The sequence below is a fragment of the Myxine glutinosa genome, chromosome 3 (assembly GCF_964187855.1).
Source record: "Myxine glutinosa chromosome 3, kmMyxGlut1.1, whole genome shotgun sequence".
NCBI classification, from domain to species: domain Eukaryota; kingdom Metazoa; phylum Chordata; class Myxini; order Myxiniformes; family Myxinidae; genus Myxine; species Myxine glutinosa.
The window spans coordinates 176,706,626-176,727,489 of NC_136263.1; the positions used below are offsets into that span (position 1 = coordinate 176,706,626).

General features: G+C 48.8%; 1 protein-coding gene across 3 annotated transcripts in view; it reads left to right on the forward strand.

The window, feature by feature from the left end:
* LOC137423036 (exocyst complex component 6B) overlaps positions 1-20,864 on the forward strand; it is a 392,907-nt gene that overhangs the window by 161,085 nt on the left and 210,958 nt on the right. For all 3 annotated transcript variants that reach the window (XM_068109815.2, XM_068109816.2, XM_068109814.2), the window contains exon 14: positions 18,445-18,550. In XM_068109815.2, coding sequence (XP_067965916.2) covers positions 18,445-18,550 — 106 coding nt within the window. The remainder of the gene's footprint in view (positions 1-18,444; positions 18,551-20,864) is intronic.

Consider the following 20,864-nt stretch of genomic DNA (forward strand, 5'->3'; position numbering starts at 1 on the left):
CGCTGCTGTTTTGGCTGCTGTTTTGGCTGCTGTTTTCGTCGCGTGCTTTGCCAGGCCTTGTCCCACTCGTCTGGTCCAAACCCTCAACTCTTTCTTGTTTCTCTCACTCCTCACCACCGACTCCTCACCGCAACCAACTGACCACCGACTCCTTACCAACGCAACCACTGACCCTCCTCAGGCACTCAGACCAACTCCTTGTGACCAACTCCTTGCGTTTCTGTCTTCTGCTCTCCTCTGTAAAAACGCATCTCTCTCTGGACACGCCCTGCCTTGGGTTATATAGGCCCCCGCCCCTCAACCTTTGCGAACCTCCCCGATCGCTCTTCCTCCGCCCTCTCTAGCCAAACCCCTGGCTCATGGTTGGTCGAGTGGGGCTGGCTCACTCCTCCCCTCTATGACAAGGTGGAGACACGCCTTTCTTCCCCAACCCTACCTCGTGGCCAATGGTGGTTGAAGAAAACCGCCCAAAATGCGGAAGGCAATTGGAAGGGAGGTAATATGGGCAATCGAGGCTCGGCAATGACGAGAGGGGATGTAATATGAAATGGAGATTTTGGGGATGGGAAGGAAAGGGGTTCTATTCTCTTTCACTGGTGCAATGGAGTATTTCAATTAATGGAAGACACAGCCTTACGCTAATACACATAATAAGGATATAACTGTCAAAAAAGATATATCGTGTCCTGCATGTATGTTTTATGGACTAACTACGGGAACGCCCTTTGACCTTTATACAACCACAAACGGAGGGAGGAGGGGTGATATTTTACAACAACCTTTTACAACAACATTTTACCACAACAATAAAATTAAAAAAACCATTCTCATATCCACAACACTGCACCCTCCTCCCCTTAGGTACGTCCCGGGCCTATAACTTTTACCTTAGTGTGGCACGTAGGTGTAGTTCCCTCTACTTTTAACCTGACCCTGAGTGCGACAGTTTTAAAACATAAATAAATGTGTCCCGCTGCTCCATTGCACCCTGCCTAACAGACTTACGCCAACAGTTAACCGAATTGCGGAATGGTCTTCAAACTATACACTGACGGTGGGAAGCATTATTTACAATGACGCTATTTTTATTTACAAAACTAACCCAGGACCTGTGATTGTTCTTTCTGGGGGGGAGACAGTCTGCTCTGCATCGACGCACCATTAAAGCACCCAAAAACGCACCAATACAAGCACCCAAGCACCAATCGGTGCACAGTCATCACTGTTCAAGAGTGTTCAATGAATAAAAATAAATTCAACAACCCCTAACCCTGCAGGTGGTCTCTTGCTCTTCGGCTCCCTCTGCTGGTTATTATTATTTCTTCTTCCAGATGTTGTCATTCTTTTGCTTTGCTTACTGGCGGCCTATTTTCAATAAAGTGTGCCCAATGGGTCCTTTTTATTTGCTTTATTTATGGCCCACAGGGCCGACTAGTGTGGTTCACCTGTGGGGCATCGGTGCCCTGTGGCCAAGGTCCGCCAGCAAGATTTCAGGCCCTCATGGCCGGTTCCAGCAGAGGGGCCATGCCCCAACCCATGGGGTCCATAGGTGGTGCTCGGCCACAGACATGTGGTCCATAATGTGGTGCATCGATGCAGACAGCTGGTTCTGGGAATTTCGGGCGCACAATGGCCGACCCACGCACGCTCCCCTCGGCGCCCAACGGCGCACAGGTCATGTGGGAGACAAAAGGGGAAAGACAATTGAGCGAGGGGTAAGGTCACAAGGGTACACATCAATAAGGCAATGCAAGGCGAAATGCGTACGGAGGGCGAAGTGAGAAAGCTCGTCCCTACCGTACGTCACCCCCCTGTCACCTACCCTACCCTTGCCCTTACCCCATATGTACAAAAATCTACACATTTACAAATTCGTCACTACTGTCACGTCTTCCCCATATTTCCCCTATACCAAATTCGTCTCCACAATCCCTCGACTTCAAAATTTGCCATCACCAAATTCATCATCAATCCTCATAAGGAGGCAGAGATGGAACATCAAAGCACAATGTCACACCCACGTCATGATGCGTCTCACAATCCAAACATTTGCATCAAAAATAATTAAACATGGCATGGTGTGGAGTACCTGTCACCTCAGGTGAGTGGATGCAGATGGTGCGAGGAGACTTCATCCTAACTACTTTCTAAATGACATTAACACACTTTACACTACCCGGGGTCTTTCCCTGCCAATCCATTGGCCATTTACACTATGGGTTCTAAAAACCAATTCCCATTGACCAAACTGTGGTGCTTCTCAATTTGGGGTCTCACTCCCCCGATTCATCTCCCGGTGCCCTCGCACAATTTCTGGGCGGCGACGTGTAGCTCTCCCAGCAGGTCTACCCACCTGCACACCTCCACCACTGTAGTTGCCACCCGAGCTTACCTAGCTCCTCACCCTAACCTAACTAACTGGGGACAGCCCTCTCCTGGCTCTGTCACCCCTTGGTGCCCTCTGGCACTGGGCTACCCGGGTCCGTCCTCCGGATCCTCGGGCCCCATCCACAACAACTACTACCGGCTCCCAGAGCCCACCTGCGGCCTCACCTGGCCGACATCCTCACAGTGGTGGAGTGCCCAACCAACTACACACACTAACAGGCTACATGCCCAGCCATTTCCACAACACTAATGCACCCATCCAAATACCATTCTGTCACCCGCACCACAGATGCCAATATCCAACCACAATTTACCTATACCCTCTACCTAACACTTACACTACCCGCCCCGGGTATCCGTGATGGGGGTCCACTCTTCCCCCATTCACACCTTCGCACCATCCACTCCACTCCACAATTTCCACCATACTCACTCCACGACCATCCATTCCAATACTCCATACCATTTATTCCATACACCTGTCTTTCATTCCCCTGTCGTTGCACACCTGTGCAATCCTACCTGGTGCCACCTGCACCCTCCTCCTCTTCCTGGACCATTTGGTCAACACAACACGCAATCACCACGACTCCCTCATACACTGCTCCACACACCTGTTCAGTTGCACACCTGTGCAATCACACCTGTTCAATTCTCAACACACACGGCATCATCTCAGCTAACTACTCCCCTCTGAAACTTGCGCTTCCCAGTCGTCCCTTTAAACTATTGCGCTCCCTCGTCATTATCATCCACACTAATCTACCTGCGTCCCCACTACAGGTATCAGTCACTAACTAACCTTAACGTCACCTAATGTCAATCTCTTCTAGGGCCCTACACACGATATATCCTAACCCACCCGGGCTAGTTTTCACTGCCATACACCCCATAAACTATAGCGCATTTGCCCCACTCTTCTGTGAGGGATGACAGCGTTGCCATCCCCCCACAGCGGGGGTCTCTCACTATCAATTTGGCACACCAAATTCCAACCAATTCAAAAATTTTCCATTTACTGCCAATTCTACCCATACCATCATCAAATTTTGCTTTTTTCTAATTTCGGGGCCAAAACACTATCCTCATCACCCGTCTACTTATTACATCCTCTCGGTGCGCCAATTCACATCCACAGCCCGGCTTCGTACAGCCGAGCAATGAACGCGGCTTCTTTTGTGCCGGCGGCTGGATGCGTCCCGCATTCGGGGCAGGGGCGGGGGCTTACCCGGGCCGAGATCCCACGCACCACCTCGGCGTGGAGCCATCCAATGTCCCGATCTCGACCTGCCGGCACGTCTCAATAGAAAGTGGTCGCCATGACGACCCGTCCTATCGGGCTGCCCGCTCCGCCTAGTGGAGCCCGGACGCGGCCGTTCCACGCGAGGCCCAGCGTGGATCGCGCACGGCGGTCCTTTCGAACCCGCCGTGGCTCGGATCCCCGCTGGTTCTCGCGGCACGCGAAGCCCGGCACGCACCGAGGGCCCGATTCGGCTAAAAGTCGACCTAACCGCTGCTCCGTTTAACGTCGATGCTTCACCTGCATGCTCACACCCCGCAGCCCGTTCCTTGCTCACACATCCAGCCGTCTCCATGCTCCTCGTACCTTTCCTTACACACCTCGGTACACTCATTCCACTCCCAGCCTTGGTCACACACCTGACCACCGAACACTTTGGCACACATTCGTTGGTCGCACACCTCACCAACACACCTCTTCGCGCCCCCTCCTCGGTCACTTCCTCTGTGACAATCACAGGTGTGCTCTCATTCGCACACCCAACCACGTGCCTCACTACCAACTCAAATGTGCCTTCCCACACACGCTCTACCATTCCAGGTGTGCATCCTTCCATTCCAGGTGTACATCCTCGCTCACCTGTCATAACCAACTCACGCTCCGTTTCACTCTCACTACTCTCACCTCCATTCTTGACCGCGCACTCACCCTTACTCTCGACAGCACACTCTTTCCTCATGCACCCGTCCGTTACACACATTTCTCGCGCATCCTCTCGCGCACACTTTTTCGTTACTTCCTCCGTAACACTCACCACACCGCGCTTCCCTGTGCTCCCTCGCACACGCGCTACGACCGACTCGCTCCTGACGGCACACTCACTCCTCGGCGTGCACTTTTTCCTCACACACCCCATGGTCGGACATTCTCGCACACCTCTTTTTTCGCACACCTGACCTGCCGCACACTTCACCAACGGCCTCTCACAAACACCCGGATCCAAACCAATCCCCAAGCCGACTGAAGCTTTCCTCCCATCATATACATTGCCACTCACCTCCGTACCTCGTCTCCGCACCTCCTTTGCCACCTGCAAACTCTTTATTTGGTTAGTGAGCATCACATTATGAGTTGAGCACCGACCTTGTACAAAATCCGCTATCTCCTCCTTTATTTCTCTCTTAGTTTCTGTCCGTCTCTTCTTAATTTCACTCACCTCTTCTTCCACTTCCTCTAATTTTTGTTTAACCTCTTTTATTTCTCGGTGCGTCTCCTCAAGTTCGTCCTCTAAGGCTACCGTGACCGTCTCTATGTGCTTCCTCACCTGCCGGTCCTTTGTCTCCATTATCTCTGTCACCTCGTCCACCCTCATTGTCAGTTCCTCACGTACCATCTGACATTGCCTCTGTGTCGCTATCAAGTCATTTTTAATTTCTTTTTGTGTCGCCTTTAACCCTCCGAGTACTGCAGTGTTCCTTTGAACCTGCTCCACTAACTTCGTTTGTCCCTCTGTCAGCTGTTCCACCTCCTCCGTCAGATCTTCTATTCCCCCTTGTAACTTTGCCGTATTATTTCTCACTTCTTTCTCCATACGCTTCTCACCTCGCTTTACCTCCTCGCGTAGCCCCGAAACCTCCTCACTTACCCCTCGTCATATTTCCTCCATCTCTTTTGTAGATGCCACCCTCATCTGTCCCAATTCATCCCTCTGAGCATCCAGTTTGGTTTCTACCCCGATTTTCACCTCCTCTATCTGCTCTCCCATTTGTTTGATTTCCCTGGCAGATTGTTCCCCTATTTCCCGCAATTTGTCCTCCATCCTATTTTCTAACCCCATTAACCCATTTTTCACCCCCTCTAACTGATTCTCCTGGGCAGCCATTCTGTTTTCCACCCCCGTTAACCCATTCTTTACCTCTTTTATCCCGTTGTCTAACCCCTCAAAATTATTGTCGAACTTCCCAAATTTCTTGTCTAACTCCTCACCGGTACCCCTCGCTTCGTCCCTCATTACTCCCAATTGCTAACTCTGAGCATCCATCCGGTTCCCCATTACCCCCATTTGGTTTCCCATTACTCCCATTTGGTTTCCCAAGTCATTCCTCAGGTCTTCACTTGTCTGGACCATGAGCGCCTTTATTTGTTCCATAAATAGGCCCCAATCCATCGGCGGCGCTGCTACGGTCACGGGCGCGGCTAAATTTGGCGCCACAATAATCATGTGCGCGAGGCCGCCATTTTGTGCGTCTGATACTCCCTCAACCGCCTCCTCATTGCTCCCCTCCATTTGATCCTGGGTTACTCCTAACCCCTCCTCTAGCTCACCCACCGGCATTCGATCGCCTTGACCAGCCATGGCGCGATTTCAAAGTTCAGGTTTTGTAAAACAAAACAAATTTCGGCCGCTCCAAATTTTGACCAAATTTTTTTTTTTTCCTCTATTCGTTTAAAAAAAAAAAAATTTGGTCGGGCCTCGAATCCCACTCCCAGACACCAATTGTTACTGATCGCGGTTTAAGATGTTAGTTACCGAGCGGTTTGGTATGGCCGCGACCTAACAGGATCCCTGGCTCACCCGATTCACCCAGGACTTTGGCCGGATCGCACCACAGCTAGTCAATAGGGAAAAGACAAAGGCGACACGGATGTGAAGAAGAAAAAGAAGACAAAAAGGTTGGAAATACTACTGAATTTATTTACTATTTACACACATAAGCAAAAAGGAGCAATCAAGTTTATTTACAACACATAAGACGCAGGTGACACAGTGCAATACTAGCTTATCTACAGACTTAATTAACCCAGGACAGAACAAACAAAAGACACTGACTCATGCGGGGAATTGCAGGAATGGCAGGATGTGGATGACTGGAGGGAGAGGGAGGTCCAAGGGGGTCCCGCAGCACAACCGGCGCGTTTAGCAGCCGCCGTTCAGGCCAGGCCCCACGCTGCTGTTTTGGCTGCTGTTTTGGCTGCTGTTTTCGTCGCGTGCTTTGCCAGGCCTTGTCCCACTCGTCTGGTCCAAACCCTCAAATCTTTCTTGTTTCTCTCACTCCTCACCACCGACTCCTCACCGCAACCAACTGACCACCGACTCCTTACCAACGCAACCACTGACCCTCCTCAGGCACTCAGACCAACTCAGACCAACTCCTTGTGACCAACTCCTTGCCTTTCTGTCTTCTGCTCTCCTCTGTAAAAACGCATCTCTCTCTGGACACGCCCTGCCTTGGGTTATATAGGCCCCCGCCCCTCAACCTTTGCGAACCTCCCCGATCGCTCTTCCTCCGCCCTCTCTAGCCAAACCCCTGGCTCATGGTTGGTCGAGTGGGGCTGGCTCACTCCTCCCCTCTATGACGAGGTGGAGACACGCCTTTCTTCCCCAACCCTACCTCGTGGCCAATGGTGGTTGAAGAAAACCGCCCAAAATGCGGAAGGCAATTGGAAGGGAGGTAATATGGGCAATCGAGGCTCGGCAATGACGAGAGGGGATGTAATATGAAATGGAGATTTTGGGGATGGGAAGGAAAGGGGATCTATTCTCTTTCACTGGTGCAATGGAGTATTTCAATTAATGGAAGACACAGCCTTACGCTAATACACATAATAAGGATATAACTGTCAAAAAAGATATATCGTGTCCTGCATGTATGTTTTATGGACTAACTACGGGAACGCCCTTTGACCTTTATACAACCACAAACGGAGGGAGGAGGGGTGATATTTTACAACAACCTTTTACAACAACATTTTACCACAACAATAATATTTAAAAAACCATTCTCATATCCACAACAATATATATTGTTACAGACGCGGCTTTAGATGTTATATTGACCGAGCGGTGGTGTATTTAACCACGTCCGAACAGTTACTCCCCGATTAGAACCCGATTCCACCCGACGTTGACCAGATCGCCCCACAGATATTCAATCGGGAAACCTCTAAAGCGACCGAAAGAGAATGAAAAAGAAGAAGAAGAAGAATACGGAGGAAGAACAGATTTATTATACACACACAAGCAATGGATGGAAGAAGCAGTAACACAGCGAATCGTTAACTTACACTATTCATTTTTACTTAGCCCCAAGACAACGAGCAGGACAGGACGTTCACACTTACACAGGGGATATTGCAGGCAGGTAGGGCTCGAGGTGGATTGCTTGAGAGGGAGGCAAAGTCGGGAGGCAGCAGCTCGCAATTCCTCGCGGTTTTGGCGGGAAACCCTCCGTCGCGTATCCGCTGCGGTAGACGTCACGCGCTGGTTCGGCACACCTGCTCCTCTTCTTGTGGTGGAGCCGTCTCCCTCCTTTCAGCACGTCTCTCCAAAGCTGGTTTCCTTGCCGAGTACCTCTCCTCTTTGGCTTGGAGCGTTTCGCATCTCACCGCTCCTCTTGGTGCAGCCTCTTTGCTCCTCCCAGGTCATCTCCCAAGGCCTCTCTAGTAAAGCAGTCCCTTACAGTCGCTTTTATCACCTCGGGCGAAATCAAGCCGCCGGCTCCGAGGGCACGCCTACCGGGTCGCTCACCGCGGTGCTGATTGGCTGTTAGGGCTGGCTCACTCCTCCCCCCTTATGACGAGGTGGAGACACGCCTTTCTTCTCCGACTCAAAGCACATGGTCAATGGCGGTTGAAGAAAACCGCCCAAAATGCGGAAGGCAATTGGAAGGGAGGTTTTGGGGAAATTGGAAGGGCCTACGCTTATTTTGTTTGATACAATGCAAAGTCAATCTAGTGGGAAACACATATTTAGCCTACATGGAATAAGGAAATACACTATTTAAAAGATATATCGTGACCTGCGTGTAAGTTTCATGGAATTAACTAGGAGGACGGCTGCGACCATTATTTACATTACGAGGATGTTACCATACTTTTGTAACGTTCACATTGTAACGTTTCCACATTCGTTACAATATATATATATAAATATATATATATATATATATATATATGTATGTATGTATGTATGTATGTGTATATATATATATATATATATATATATATATATATATATATATATATATATATATATATATATATATATATATTGTTATAGATCGCGGTTAGGATGTTATAGACCGAGCGGTGGTTTAAAACCGCGACCTAACAAAACTCACCCGATTCACCCAGACTTTGGCCGGATCGCACCGCAGCTGCTCAATGAGGGGAAAAGACAAAAACGACGAATGCAAAGAGGAAAAGGAATAAAACGAGAAGACGTACAGACGAGTAATGGGTTTTATTATTTACACACACAAGCAAAAAGGAGCAATCAAGTTTTATTTACAACACATAAGACGCAGGTGACACAGTGCAAATTTAGCTTACCTACAGGCTTAACTTATCCCAGGACAGAACAAACAGAACGCTGACTCACGCGGGGGATGCCAGGAATGGCAGAAGGTGGATGGCTGGAGGGAGAGGGAGAGGTCCAAGGGGGGTCCCGCAGCACAACCGGCGCGTTCAGCAGCCGCCGTTCCTCTTTGGCCCTGCTCCAAACCGCCGTTCAGGCCCCCTTTGGCGGTTGGGTGGTCTTGCGGCTGCGGCCTCCGTCCGCTGCGTTCCCAGGACTTGTCTCACTCGCTTTTCACCACCGACTCCTCACCACCGCAACCAACTGTGACCACTGACCCTCCTTTTGCAACCGACTCAGACCAACTCTTCTCTCTCTCTTTCTCGGTGCGACCAACTCCTCCTCTCTCTCTCTTTCTCCGACCAACCCAGAGTGCATCTCTCTTTCTTCTTCTTCCCCTCCACTTCCGGTTGCGCCCTTTTATAGCGCCCCCCAGCGATCACGCCCCCGGCGCTTTGGACACGCCCATCGGGGCGCTCACCTCGGCCCTGGCTGGTCGCACGACCCTCGGGCTCCGCCCCGGACGACGACGGGCGGGCGCGCCCCTCCCCTCCTCTGACGAGGTGGAGACACGCCTTTCTTCCCTGACTCGAGCCTCGTGGTCAATGGCGGTTATTGGAGGGGAGGTGATTGGGAATCGAGGGCTCAGCAATGACGAAAGGGGGGTGTGAAGGAAATGGGGATTTTTGGGGATGGGAATGAAAGGGGATCTATTCTCTCTCACTGGTGCAATGGAGTATTTCAATTAATGGGAGACACAGCCTTATCTTAAAACACAGAATAAGATATAACTATCGAACATGAATATCCTATGATTGGCTGACGTGTATGCTTGTGGACTATGGGACGCCCTTTTGATCTTACACAGCTCCGGAGGCAGGAGGCACAGCACAACAACAATAATAATAATCATACAGCACACAATAAAAAAAATATATATACAGTCCTCATATCCACAACACTGCACTCTCCTCCTCTTAGGCACGTCCCGGGCCTACAACTTTTAGCTTTAGCGTGACACGTAGGTGTAGTTCCCTCTATTTTTAACCTGACCCTGAGTGCGACAGTTTAAACATAAATAAATGTGTCCCGCTGCTCCATTGCACCCTGCCTAACAGACTTTCGCCCACAGTTAACCGAATTGCGGAATGGTCTTCAAACTATACACTGACGGTGGGGAGCATTATTTACAATGACTCTGCTTTTATTTACAAAACTAACCCAGGACCTGTAATTGTTCTTTCTGGGGGGAGGACAGTCTGCTCTGCATCAATGCACCACTAAAGCACCCAAAAACGCACCAATACACACCCAAGCACCAATCGGTGCAGTCCCCATTGTTCAATGAATAAAATAAAACCAACAAACCCAACCCTGCAGGTGTCTCTTGCTCTTCGGCTCCCTCTGCTGGTTATCATTATTTCTTCCAGTTGTTGTCATTTTCTTTGCTTTGCTTACTGGTGGCCTATTTTCAATAAAACTTGCACCCAATGTGTCCTTTTTATTTATTTATGGCCCACCAGGCCGACTATGTGTATGGTTCACCTGTGGGGCATTGGTGCCCTGTGGCCAAGGTCCGCCAGCAAGATTTCGGGCCCTCATGGCCGGTTCCAGCAGAGGGGCCATGCCCCAACCCATGGGGTCCATAAGTGGTGCTCGGCCACTGACATGTGGTCCATAATGTGGTGCATCGATGCAGACAGCTGGTTCTGGGAATTTCGGGCGCACAATGGCCGACCCACGCACGCTCCCCTCGGCGCCCAACGGCGCTCAGGTCCTCATGTGGGAGACAAAAAAAGGGGGGGACAAGACAGATGAGCGAGGGGTAAGGTCTCAAGGGTACACATCAAAAAGGCAATGCAAGGCGAAATGCGTACGGAGGGCGAAGTGAGAAAGCTCGTCCCTACCGTACGTCACCCCCCTGTTACCTAGCCCACCCTTGCCCTTACCCCATATGTACAAAACCTACACATTACCAATTCGTCACTACTGTCACGTCTTCCCCATATTTCCCCTATATCAAATTCGTCACCACAATCCCTCTACTTCAAAAATTTGCCATCATCAATTCATCATCAATCCTCATAAGGAGGAAGAGATGGAACATCAAAGCACAATGTCACACCCACGTCATGATGCGTCTCACATTCCAAACATTTGCACAATAAAAAATAATAAAACATGGCATGGTGTGGAGTTACCTGTCACCTCCGGTGAGTGGGTGCAGATGGTGCGAGGAGATCCTTCATCCTAACTATCCTCTAAATGACTTTAACACACTTTACACTACCCGGGGTCTTTCTCCGGCCAAACCATTGGCCCTCTTACACTATGGGTTCTAAAAACCAATTCCCATTGGCCAAACTGTGGTGCTTTTCAATTTGGGGTCTCACTCCCCCGATTCATCTCCCGGTGCCCTCGCACAATTTCTGGGCCGCGACGTGTAGCTCTCCCAACAGGTCTACCCACCTGCACACCTCCACCACTGTAGTTGCCACCCGAGCTTACCTAGCTCCTCACCCTAACCTATCTAACTGGGGAAGGCCCCTCCTGGCTCTGTCACCCCACTCGGTGCCCTCTGGCACTGGGCTACCCGGGTCCGTCCTCCGGATCCTCGGGCCCCATCCACACAACTACTACCGGCTCCCAGAGCCCACCTGCGGCCTCACCTGGCCGACATCCTTACAGTGGTGGAGTGCCCAAACCAACTACACACACTAACAGGCTACACGCCCAGCCATTTCCACAACACCAACGCACCAATCCACATACCATTCTGTCACCCGCACCACAGATGCCAATATCCAACTACAATTTACCTATACCCTCTACCTAACACTTACACTACCCGCCCCGGGTATCCGTGATGGGGGTCCACTCTTCCCCCATTCACACCTTCGCACCATCCACTCCACTCCACAATTTCCACCATTCTCACTCCACGACCATCCATTCCACTACTCCATACCATTTATTCCATACACCTGTCTTTCATTCACCTGTCGTTGCACACCTGTGCAATCTCACCTGGTGCCACCTGCACCCTCCTCCTCTTTCTGGACCAGTTGGTCAACGCAACACACATCACCATCACTCACTCATACACTGCTCCACACACCTGTTCAGTTGCACACCTGTGCAATCACACCTGTTCCATTCTCACCTGTTCAATCCTCACACGCACGGCATCATCTCAGCTAACTACTCCCCTCTGAAACTTGCGCTTCCCAGTCGTCCCTTTAAACTATTGCGCTCCCACGTCATTATCATCCACACTAAACTACCTGCGTCCCCACTACAGGTATCAATCACTAACTAAACTTAACGTTACCTAAGGTCATCTTCGCTAGATCCCTACACACCATATCCTAACCCACCCGGGCTAGTTTTCACTGCCATACACCCCATAATCTAGTGCTCCTTTGCCCCCACCTGTGAGGGATGGTGGATTTGCCATCCCACCACATCGGGGGTCTCTCACTACCAATTTCGCTCGTCCAAATCCAACAATTCAAAAATTTTCCATTTACTGCCAATTCCATTCACTTTTCTAAATTTCGTTTTAAATCACTATCACTATCACCATCACCCGTCTACTTATTACATCCTCTCGGTGCGCCAATTCACATCTACAGCCCGGCTTCGTACAGCCGAGCAATGAACGCGGGTCGTTTTGTGCCAGCGGCTGGATACGTCCCGCATTCGGGGCAGGGACGGAGGCTTACCCGGGCCGAGATCCCATGCACCACTTCGGCGTGGAGCCATCCAATGTCCCGATCTCGACCTGCCGGCACGTCTCAATAGAAAGTGGTCGCCATGACGACCCTTCCTATCCAGCTGCCCGCTCCGCCTAGTGGAGCCCGGCCGCGGCCGTTCCAAGCGAGGCATAGCGTGGATCGCGTACGGCGGTTCTTTCGAAACCGCCGTGGTTCGGATCCCCGCTGATCCTCGCGGCACGCGAAGCTGCCCGACGCGCACCGAGGGCCTGATTCGGCTATAAGTCGTTCTAAACTCTACCCCGTTATCGTCGACGCCTCACCTGCAGGCTTACATGCATACGCTACCCCTTTCGTGCTCATACATGCAGCCGTTCCCATTCTCCTCGTACCTTTCCTTACACACCCCGGTACACTCACTCCGCCCATCGACTTGGTCACACACCTGACCACCGAACACCTTGGCACACATTCGTCGCTCGCACACCTCACCAATACACCTCTTCGCGCCCCTTTCTCGGTCACCTCCTTTGTGACAATCACAGGTGTGCTCTCACCCGCACACCCAACCACGTGTCTCACTACCAATTCCAGCGTGCATTCCCACTCACGCTCTACCATTCCAGGTGTGCATCCTTCTATTCCAGGTGTACATCCTCGCTCACCTGCCACAACCAACTCACGCTCCGTTTCACTCTCACTACTCTCACCTCCACTCTCGGTCGCGCACTCACCCTTACTCTTGACAGCATGCGCTTTCCCCATGCACCCGTCCGTTACACACCTTTCTCGCGCATCCTCCCGCGCACACTTCTTCGTTACTTCCTCCGTAACACTCACCACAGGCATGCATTCTCCCTTACTCTTGACAGCATGCGCTTTCCCCATGCACCCGTCCGTTACACACCTTTCTCGCGCATCCTCCCGCGCACACTTCTTCGTTACTTCCTCCGTAACACTCACCACAGGCATGCATTCTCCCTTACTCTTGACAGCATGCACTTTCCCCATGCACCCGTCCGTTACACACCTTTCTCGCGCATCCTCCCGCGCACACTTTTTCGTTACTTCCTCCGTAACACTCACCACACCGCGCTTCCCTGTGCTCCCTCGCACACGCGCTTCGACCAACTCACTCTTGACGGTACACTCACTCCTCGGCGTGCACTTTTTCCTCCCACACCCCATGGTCGGACATTCTCGCACACCTCTTTTTTCGCACACCTGTCCTGTCACACACCTCACCAACGGCCTTTCACGAACACCCGGATCCAAACCAATCCCCAAGCCGACTGAATCTCCCCTCACATCATGTACATTGCCACTCACCTCCGTACCTCGTCGCACCTCCTTTGCCACCTGCAAACTTTTTATTTGGTTAGTGAGCATCACATCATGATTTGAACACAGACCTTGTACATATTCCATGACTTCCTCCTTTATCTCCCTCTTAGTTTCTGTCCGTCCCTTCTTAATTTCACTCACCTCTTCTCCCACTTCCTCTAGTTTTTGTTTAACCTCTTTTATTTCTCGGTGCGTCCCCTCAAGTTCGTCCTCTAAGGCTACCGTGACCGTCTCTATGTGCATCCTCACCTGCCGGTCCTTTGTCTCCATTATCTCTGTCACCTCCTCCACCCTCATTGTCAGTTCCTCCCGTACCATCTGACATTGCCTCCGCGTCGCTATTAATTCGTTTTTAATTTCTTTTTGTGTCGCCTTTAACCCTCCTAGTACCGCAGTGTTCTTTTGAACCTGCTCCACTAACTTAGTTTGTCCCTCTGTCAGCTGCTCCACCTCCTCCGTCAGATCTTCTATTCCCCCTTGTAACTTAGCCGTATTATTCCTCACTTCTTTCTCTATACGCTTTTCGCCTCGCTTTACCTCCTCGCGTAGCCCCGAGACCTCCTCACTCACCCCTCGTCGTATTTCCTCCATCTGGTTCCCCATCTGTTCGATTTCCCGGGCGGATTGTTCCCCTATTTCCCGCAATTTGTCCTCCATCCTATTTTCTAACCCCATTAACCCATTTTTCACCCCCTCTAACTGATTCTCCTGGGCAGCCATTCTGTTTTCCACCCCCGTTAACCCATTCTTTACCTCTTTTATCCCGTTGTCTAACCCCTCAAAATTATTGTCTAACTTCCCAAATTTCCTGTCTAACCCCTCACCAGTACCCCTCGCTTCGTCCCTCATTACCCCCATTTGGCCCTCCAATCGCTCACCCTGAGCATCCATCCGGTTCCCCATTACCCCCAATTGCTCACTCTGAGCATCCATCCGGTTCCCCATTACCCCCAATTGCTCACTCTGAGCATCCATCCGGCCCTCCAATCGCTCACTATTCTGGGCCATAAGGGCCTTCATTTGTATAAAAAAAAGGTTCAAATCCATTGGCATCTCCGGTTTGACTACCGCGACCATGGGCGTGGCTAAATGTGGCGCCGCTGTAATCGCGTGCGCTAGAGCGCCATTTTGTGCACCTGAAATTCCCGCAACCACATTGCCATTTTCCTCCTCCCTTTCTTCCCCGAAGTCCTGGGTTACTTCTAACCCCTCTATCTCTCCCACCGGCATCCCGTCGCCTTGGACAGCCATGGCGCGATTTCAAAATTCGAGTTTTGCTTTAAAAAAAAAACAAATTTCGGTATTTTATAATTTTGAGCGCGTGAAGCGCGCTCCGGGTCGATCTCACTCCCCGACACCAATTGTTATAGTACTAACACAATTGGTGTCCAAAATTTGGGCTAAATAAATTTAGTCCCAGGTTCGAATCCCACTCCTGACACCAATTGTTATAGATCGCGGTTAGGATGTTATAGACCGAGCGGTGGTTTAAAACCGCGACCTAACAAAACTCACCCGATTCACCCAGACTTTGGCCGGATCGCACCGCAGCTGCTCAATGAGGGGAAAAGACAAAAACGACGAATGCAAAGAGGAAAAGGAATAAAACGAGAAGACGTACAGACGAGTAATGGGTTTTATTATTTACACACACAAGCAAAAAGGAGCAATCAAGTTTTATTTACAACACATAAGACGCAGGTGACACAGTGCAAATTTAGCTTACCTACAGGCTTAACTTATCCCAGGACAGAACAAACAGAACGCTGACTCACGCGGGGGATGCCAGGAATGGCAGAAGGTGGATGGCTGGAGGGAGAGGGAGAGGTCCAAGGGGGGTCCCGCAGCACAACCGGCGCGTTCAGCAGCCGCCGTTCCTCTTTGGCCCTGCTCCAAACCGCCGTTCAGGCCCCCTTTGGCGGTTGGGTGGTCTTGCGGCTGCGGCCTCCGTCCGCTGCGTTCCCAGGACTTGTCTCACTCGCTTTTCACCACCGACTCCTCACCACCGCAACCAACTGTGACCACTGACCCTCCTTTTGCAACCGACTCAGACCAACTCTTCTCTCTCTCTTTCTCGGTGCGACCAACTCCTCCTCTCTCTCTCTTTCTCCAACCAACCCAGAGTGCATCTCTCTTTCTTCTTCTTCCCCTCCACTTCCGGTTGCGCCCTTTTATAGCGCCCCCCAGCGATCACGCCCCCGGCGCTTTGGACACGCCCATCGGGGCGCTCACCTCGGCCCTGGCTGGTCGCACGACCCTCGGGCTCCGCCCCGGACGACGACGGGCGGGCGCGCCCCTCCCCTCCTCTGACGAGGTGGAGACACGCCTTTCTTCCCTGACTCGAGCCTCGTGGTCAATGGCGGTTATTGGAGGGGAGGTGATTGGGAATCGAGGGCTCAGCAATGACGAAAGGGGGGTGTGAAGGAAATGGGGATTTTTGGGGATGGGAATGAAAGGGGATCTATTCTCTCTCACTGGTGCAATGGAGTATTTCAATTAATGGGAGACACAGCCTTATCTTAAAACACAGAATAAGATATAACTATCGAACATGAATATCCTATGATTGGCTGACGTGTATGCTTGTGGACTATGGGACGCCCTTTTGATCTTACACAGCTCCGGAGGCAGGAGGCACAGCACAACAACAATAATAATAATCATACAGCACACAATAAAAAAATATATATACAGTCCTCATATCCACAACAATATATATATATATATATATATATATATATATATATATATATATATATATATATTTATATATATATATATATATATATATATATATATATATATATATATATATATATATATATATATATATATATATATATATACTAGCTGGAGGCCCATGGTAAAAACACCACAATAGAAAAATAAAAGTAAGCCTCTTATCCTTGCGCTGATTGAAAGAGCTAAATTGAGGCAGTATTATAATTCTCGACGGCTTTGCCCTGTGGGCTACGCCATAAAAAAAAAAGGACTGGGAATAACCAGGCTGCAAATGATTAATCGGCACAAAGGAATAAGAAAGAAAACTGGCTCATTTTTCATTTATCATGTTATATCTTGAACATAAAGCTTTTTTAGACATAGACTTTAAACATCTTGTTTTTGGATAACTTCTTTCTCATACTACCCCATTCTTTCTAAGCAATAGCTGGTTATAATAGCAACTTAATAATTGCAACCAATGTATGTGTTGGGTCTAACTATATACTCATTTTGTGATATGTGTATATTCCCCATTTGGGCTGAGAGAATGGCCTAGAGCCCTAGAGGTACACCCACTCTCCTTTAAGTTGTCTAGCCTGTTTGAATCCCGACCCAGCTATAAACTGTCTTCCTGGTGTTTCACAGGCAGGGTGATGCATCAATGTGTGTGCCATCCCTCGGATGGACGTTAAACGTGTGTCCCCTCTGCCAGCATTTGTTGGTGGACGTTATCGATCCCACAGTGTCCTTCGCGAAGAGTAAGCGAGCCATCGCCGGCACCATGAACAAATTCAAAATTCCTGCCCTAACCATCAGAGGGCATTGCATCAGCGGCACAGCCACGCCCTCTTCCAATGATGCTACCCCGCAGCTTTGTGCTGTATATGAACGAAGAAGATTCCCATTTTTTAGAGATCCTGTGACATCAACTTCTCTCACAACAAAAACTTTTGATCATCCTCTTTATCTTCATATGGTGATATTTAACTTGGCTGAGCATCAAATGCAAGAGTCATGCCTCATGACATGCCGATCTCTGAAAGACATGACTAACAGCTCGGATGCACTATCATCTATATATTAAAGCACATGTCCAGATTTCTCAGTTTATCTCTCCATCTGTCCCTCTGTCTGTCACACCCTTTTTGCTCGGACGTCAGTATGGCATTACGTCTAGTGCTAGGCTAGGCCTATAAGGACGTGCACACGTCATCCTGGTGTTCAGCACTCGACCTGTCCCGTGGCTTCGTTGACGGCAGTTGAGCACCATAACCCATATATCTGACTATCTGATGTCCGTAGGCGATGGGCTGAATGCCAGACACGACTTGTCAGAATGGCAGATTTAGTAAGATGGCGGTGTGGTAAAACGGCGTTACGTCTGGGACATGACGTTACGTCTCGTGCTAGGCTAGGGTCAAGATGTTTTCTGTTGACTTATTTTATTAAATACTTTAATCACTGCTTTTGCTAACCCTCAGTCGATAGAAAGATTTTGCTTTGCCTTTTCTGTCATTCTTACAGTGGAGTCCCTTTGAAATATAGCACTGTACTTTAGTTGGCATTTGCATTATTATTTTTTGAACTCGTTTTCTTCATCACAGATTGTTGCCTCGTCAAAATTGCTTGCATTGGCATCTCTTTTTCCAACTTGTTTCCTCTTTCGTTTGTGACAGGCAATTGTTCGATGAGGACAACTACACACCGATCTTGGTGAATTCTCAGGAGGAATTTCGAAATGTTACAAATCAATTTCCTTTGGTGGATGTGGCCCTGGAGGAGGTGGGTGTCTTCGCTGTTTTAATGCTGTTGTTTTACCCTCAATTTGTCTCTTCTTTCCCCGGTTTTCTTTTTTTTCCTGTTTTTGGATTTGGTGTCATCGATGGTGTTATTGCAGTAGGTGATGTATGGATGTGCTGCTACATGGTTGCTTTCTGTTCTCACTGTGGAACTGTGCCGACTAAAAGCAGTGAAATGTTAAATTATAGGTAAAAGCTGTTGGCGTGTTGGCATTTGGCCTACTGTCATATTGCTCTTTCACACATGGGACATCTGTGAAGCAAAGTGCGGGTGTGGTGGGATAACGAAGGTCACATGTCCTCTCGCATCCGTCTCCCTCCCCTCATTATTTCCTCATTTTTTTTAAAACCAATTTTTATTGAAGGCAATTGTACAAGTTAAACCTTCCCAAAAGTTTCTTCCTCTTTTTCATTTTTAACAGCCACCATTATCCCACCTTTCTTGTGGGGTTGGCCGGGGGAAGCTTTTCCCGAGTCTTCACAAACCGGCTGGCCAGGCTTGACTTTCGACTATTTAGGGCAGGAATTTGGAATTTGGCCATGGTGCCAGCGATACTTTGCCTACTCTTTGCAAAGGACACTCACTATAGGATTTCCAATGTCCACCAACGAATGCTGGCAGACGGAACACCCAGTTTAACGTCCATCCGTGGACGGAATACCCAGTTTAATGTCCAACAAAATTATGAATCACCCTGTCTGTAAAACATTGGACTGACAGTTTATAGCTTAGTCGGGAATCAAACCCAGGCTAAACAGCTTAGAGGTGAGTGTGCGTACCCTTACCGAAAGTGTCTGATCTTAAATATTTTGCCATCATGCCCATCCAATTAAATCGAGCAAACAAGTACTTGATCACACTTCGATGTCACCAAGTAGAACTTTCCATACCGGCATAGTCAGGTTCTCCTTTTGGCCTGCAGTGCAGGCTCCAACCCCTATGAACCACAGCACATCCTTAATACCTCTTCAGATCCCCATCATGCTTACATGTACCCACCCTGCCAAGTGATCCTAATATGCACATTCCAAATGTCCTGTATTCCGGAAACTTTACAAATGTGATTCTAATACAACGCATTCCAAACATGATCCTAATAATAAAGAAGGTTTGTACTTTGGACTGTGGCGGAGCTCAGTTCCACCTTTTGATATCTGCTAAAAAGAGATTGCAACCAACGTTGGAAGACAAGCAAATTAAAGACGTCATTTTAACTGAATATTTTCATGTATCTCATCTCATCCTTATGGAAGAAATCATCCTTACGGAAGGGATAATTCTTCCAAAATTACGGATGGGTTGATTCCCCCAAAACTCGCATATTTTAGTGTGACTTGTAATACGCCACCGGGATGGTGCTATGACGTACATATTTACAGAGAGAATTAGGTTCTCCATGCCACTATGAACCCTCATGAAGGATGATGAATGCTTTTCTTTTCTTTTTTTCTCCTTTTTTTTTAAACGATTTAAAACGTTCCCGTGTACACCGCGAGTACAACCACCAGGTTTCAACTCATTTCATCCATTCCCGTTCAGGAGTGCATAGATGTCAAACACACAAACGCACACTTTTCAAATGATAGTATGGTATCCCATGTCAACCTGTCTGAAAATGCTTCCTGACACTTTTTAAAGCAAATAATTGATTTTTTTTTTTGATTTTTTTTGCATAAAAGGTATTTTGCCCATGGAAGAGTGCGATTATCTGGTAGAAAGCAATGTACTAACATTGGGGCAAGATGTGCAGTCATGGCCAAAAATATTGGCACCCTTGCACTTTTTTCAAATAATGCACCATTTCTTCCAGAAAATTGTTGAAATTAAAAAATCTTTTGGTATCCACATATGTATTTCTTTGGTTTGCTGTGGAACAAAACCAAAAAAGCTAAAATAATTACTAAATCTTCGCTTATTCCACACACAAATCCTAAAATGGCCCAGACAATATTATTGGCACCTTTTAGAAGTTGTTAGAAATAATTAGATTTCAAGCCGGAGATTCTCCTTTACTTTGGAATTGAACTCATCTATGGTGAGTTGCAGGTGCCTGCAATCTAAAAATCACTCATTCAACCAGTTTGCATAGAGAAAAGCACTCATTTTGCTGTTTTTGTCACTGTGTACTGCATTGAGCATGGAGAAAATAAAGAAAACAAGAGAATTGTTTGAAGAGGTGAGACACAAGATTGTAGGCAAGCATGGACAATCTCAAGGTGACAATTCCATCTCCAGAGACCTTGTTGTTCCTGTGTCCACCATACGCAATGTTATCAGGAAGTTTAAGGCCCATGGC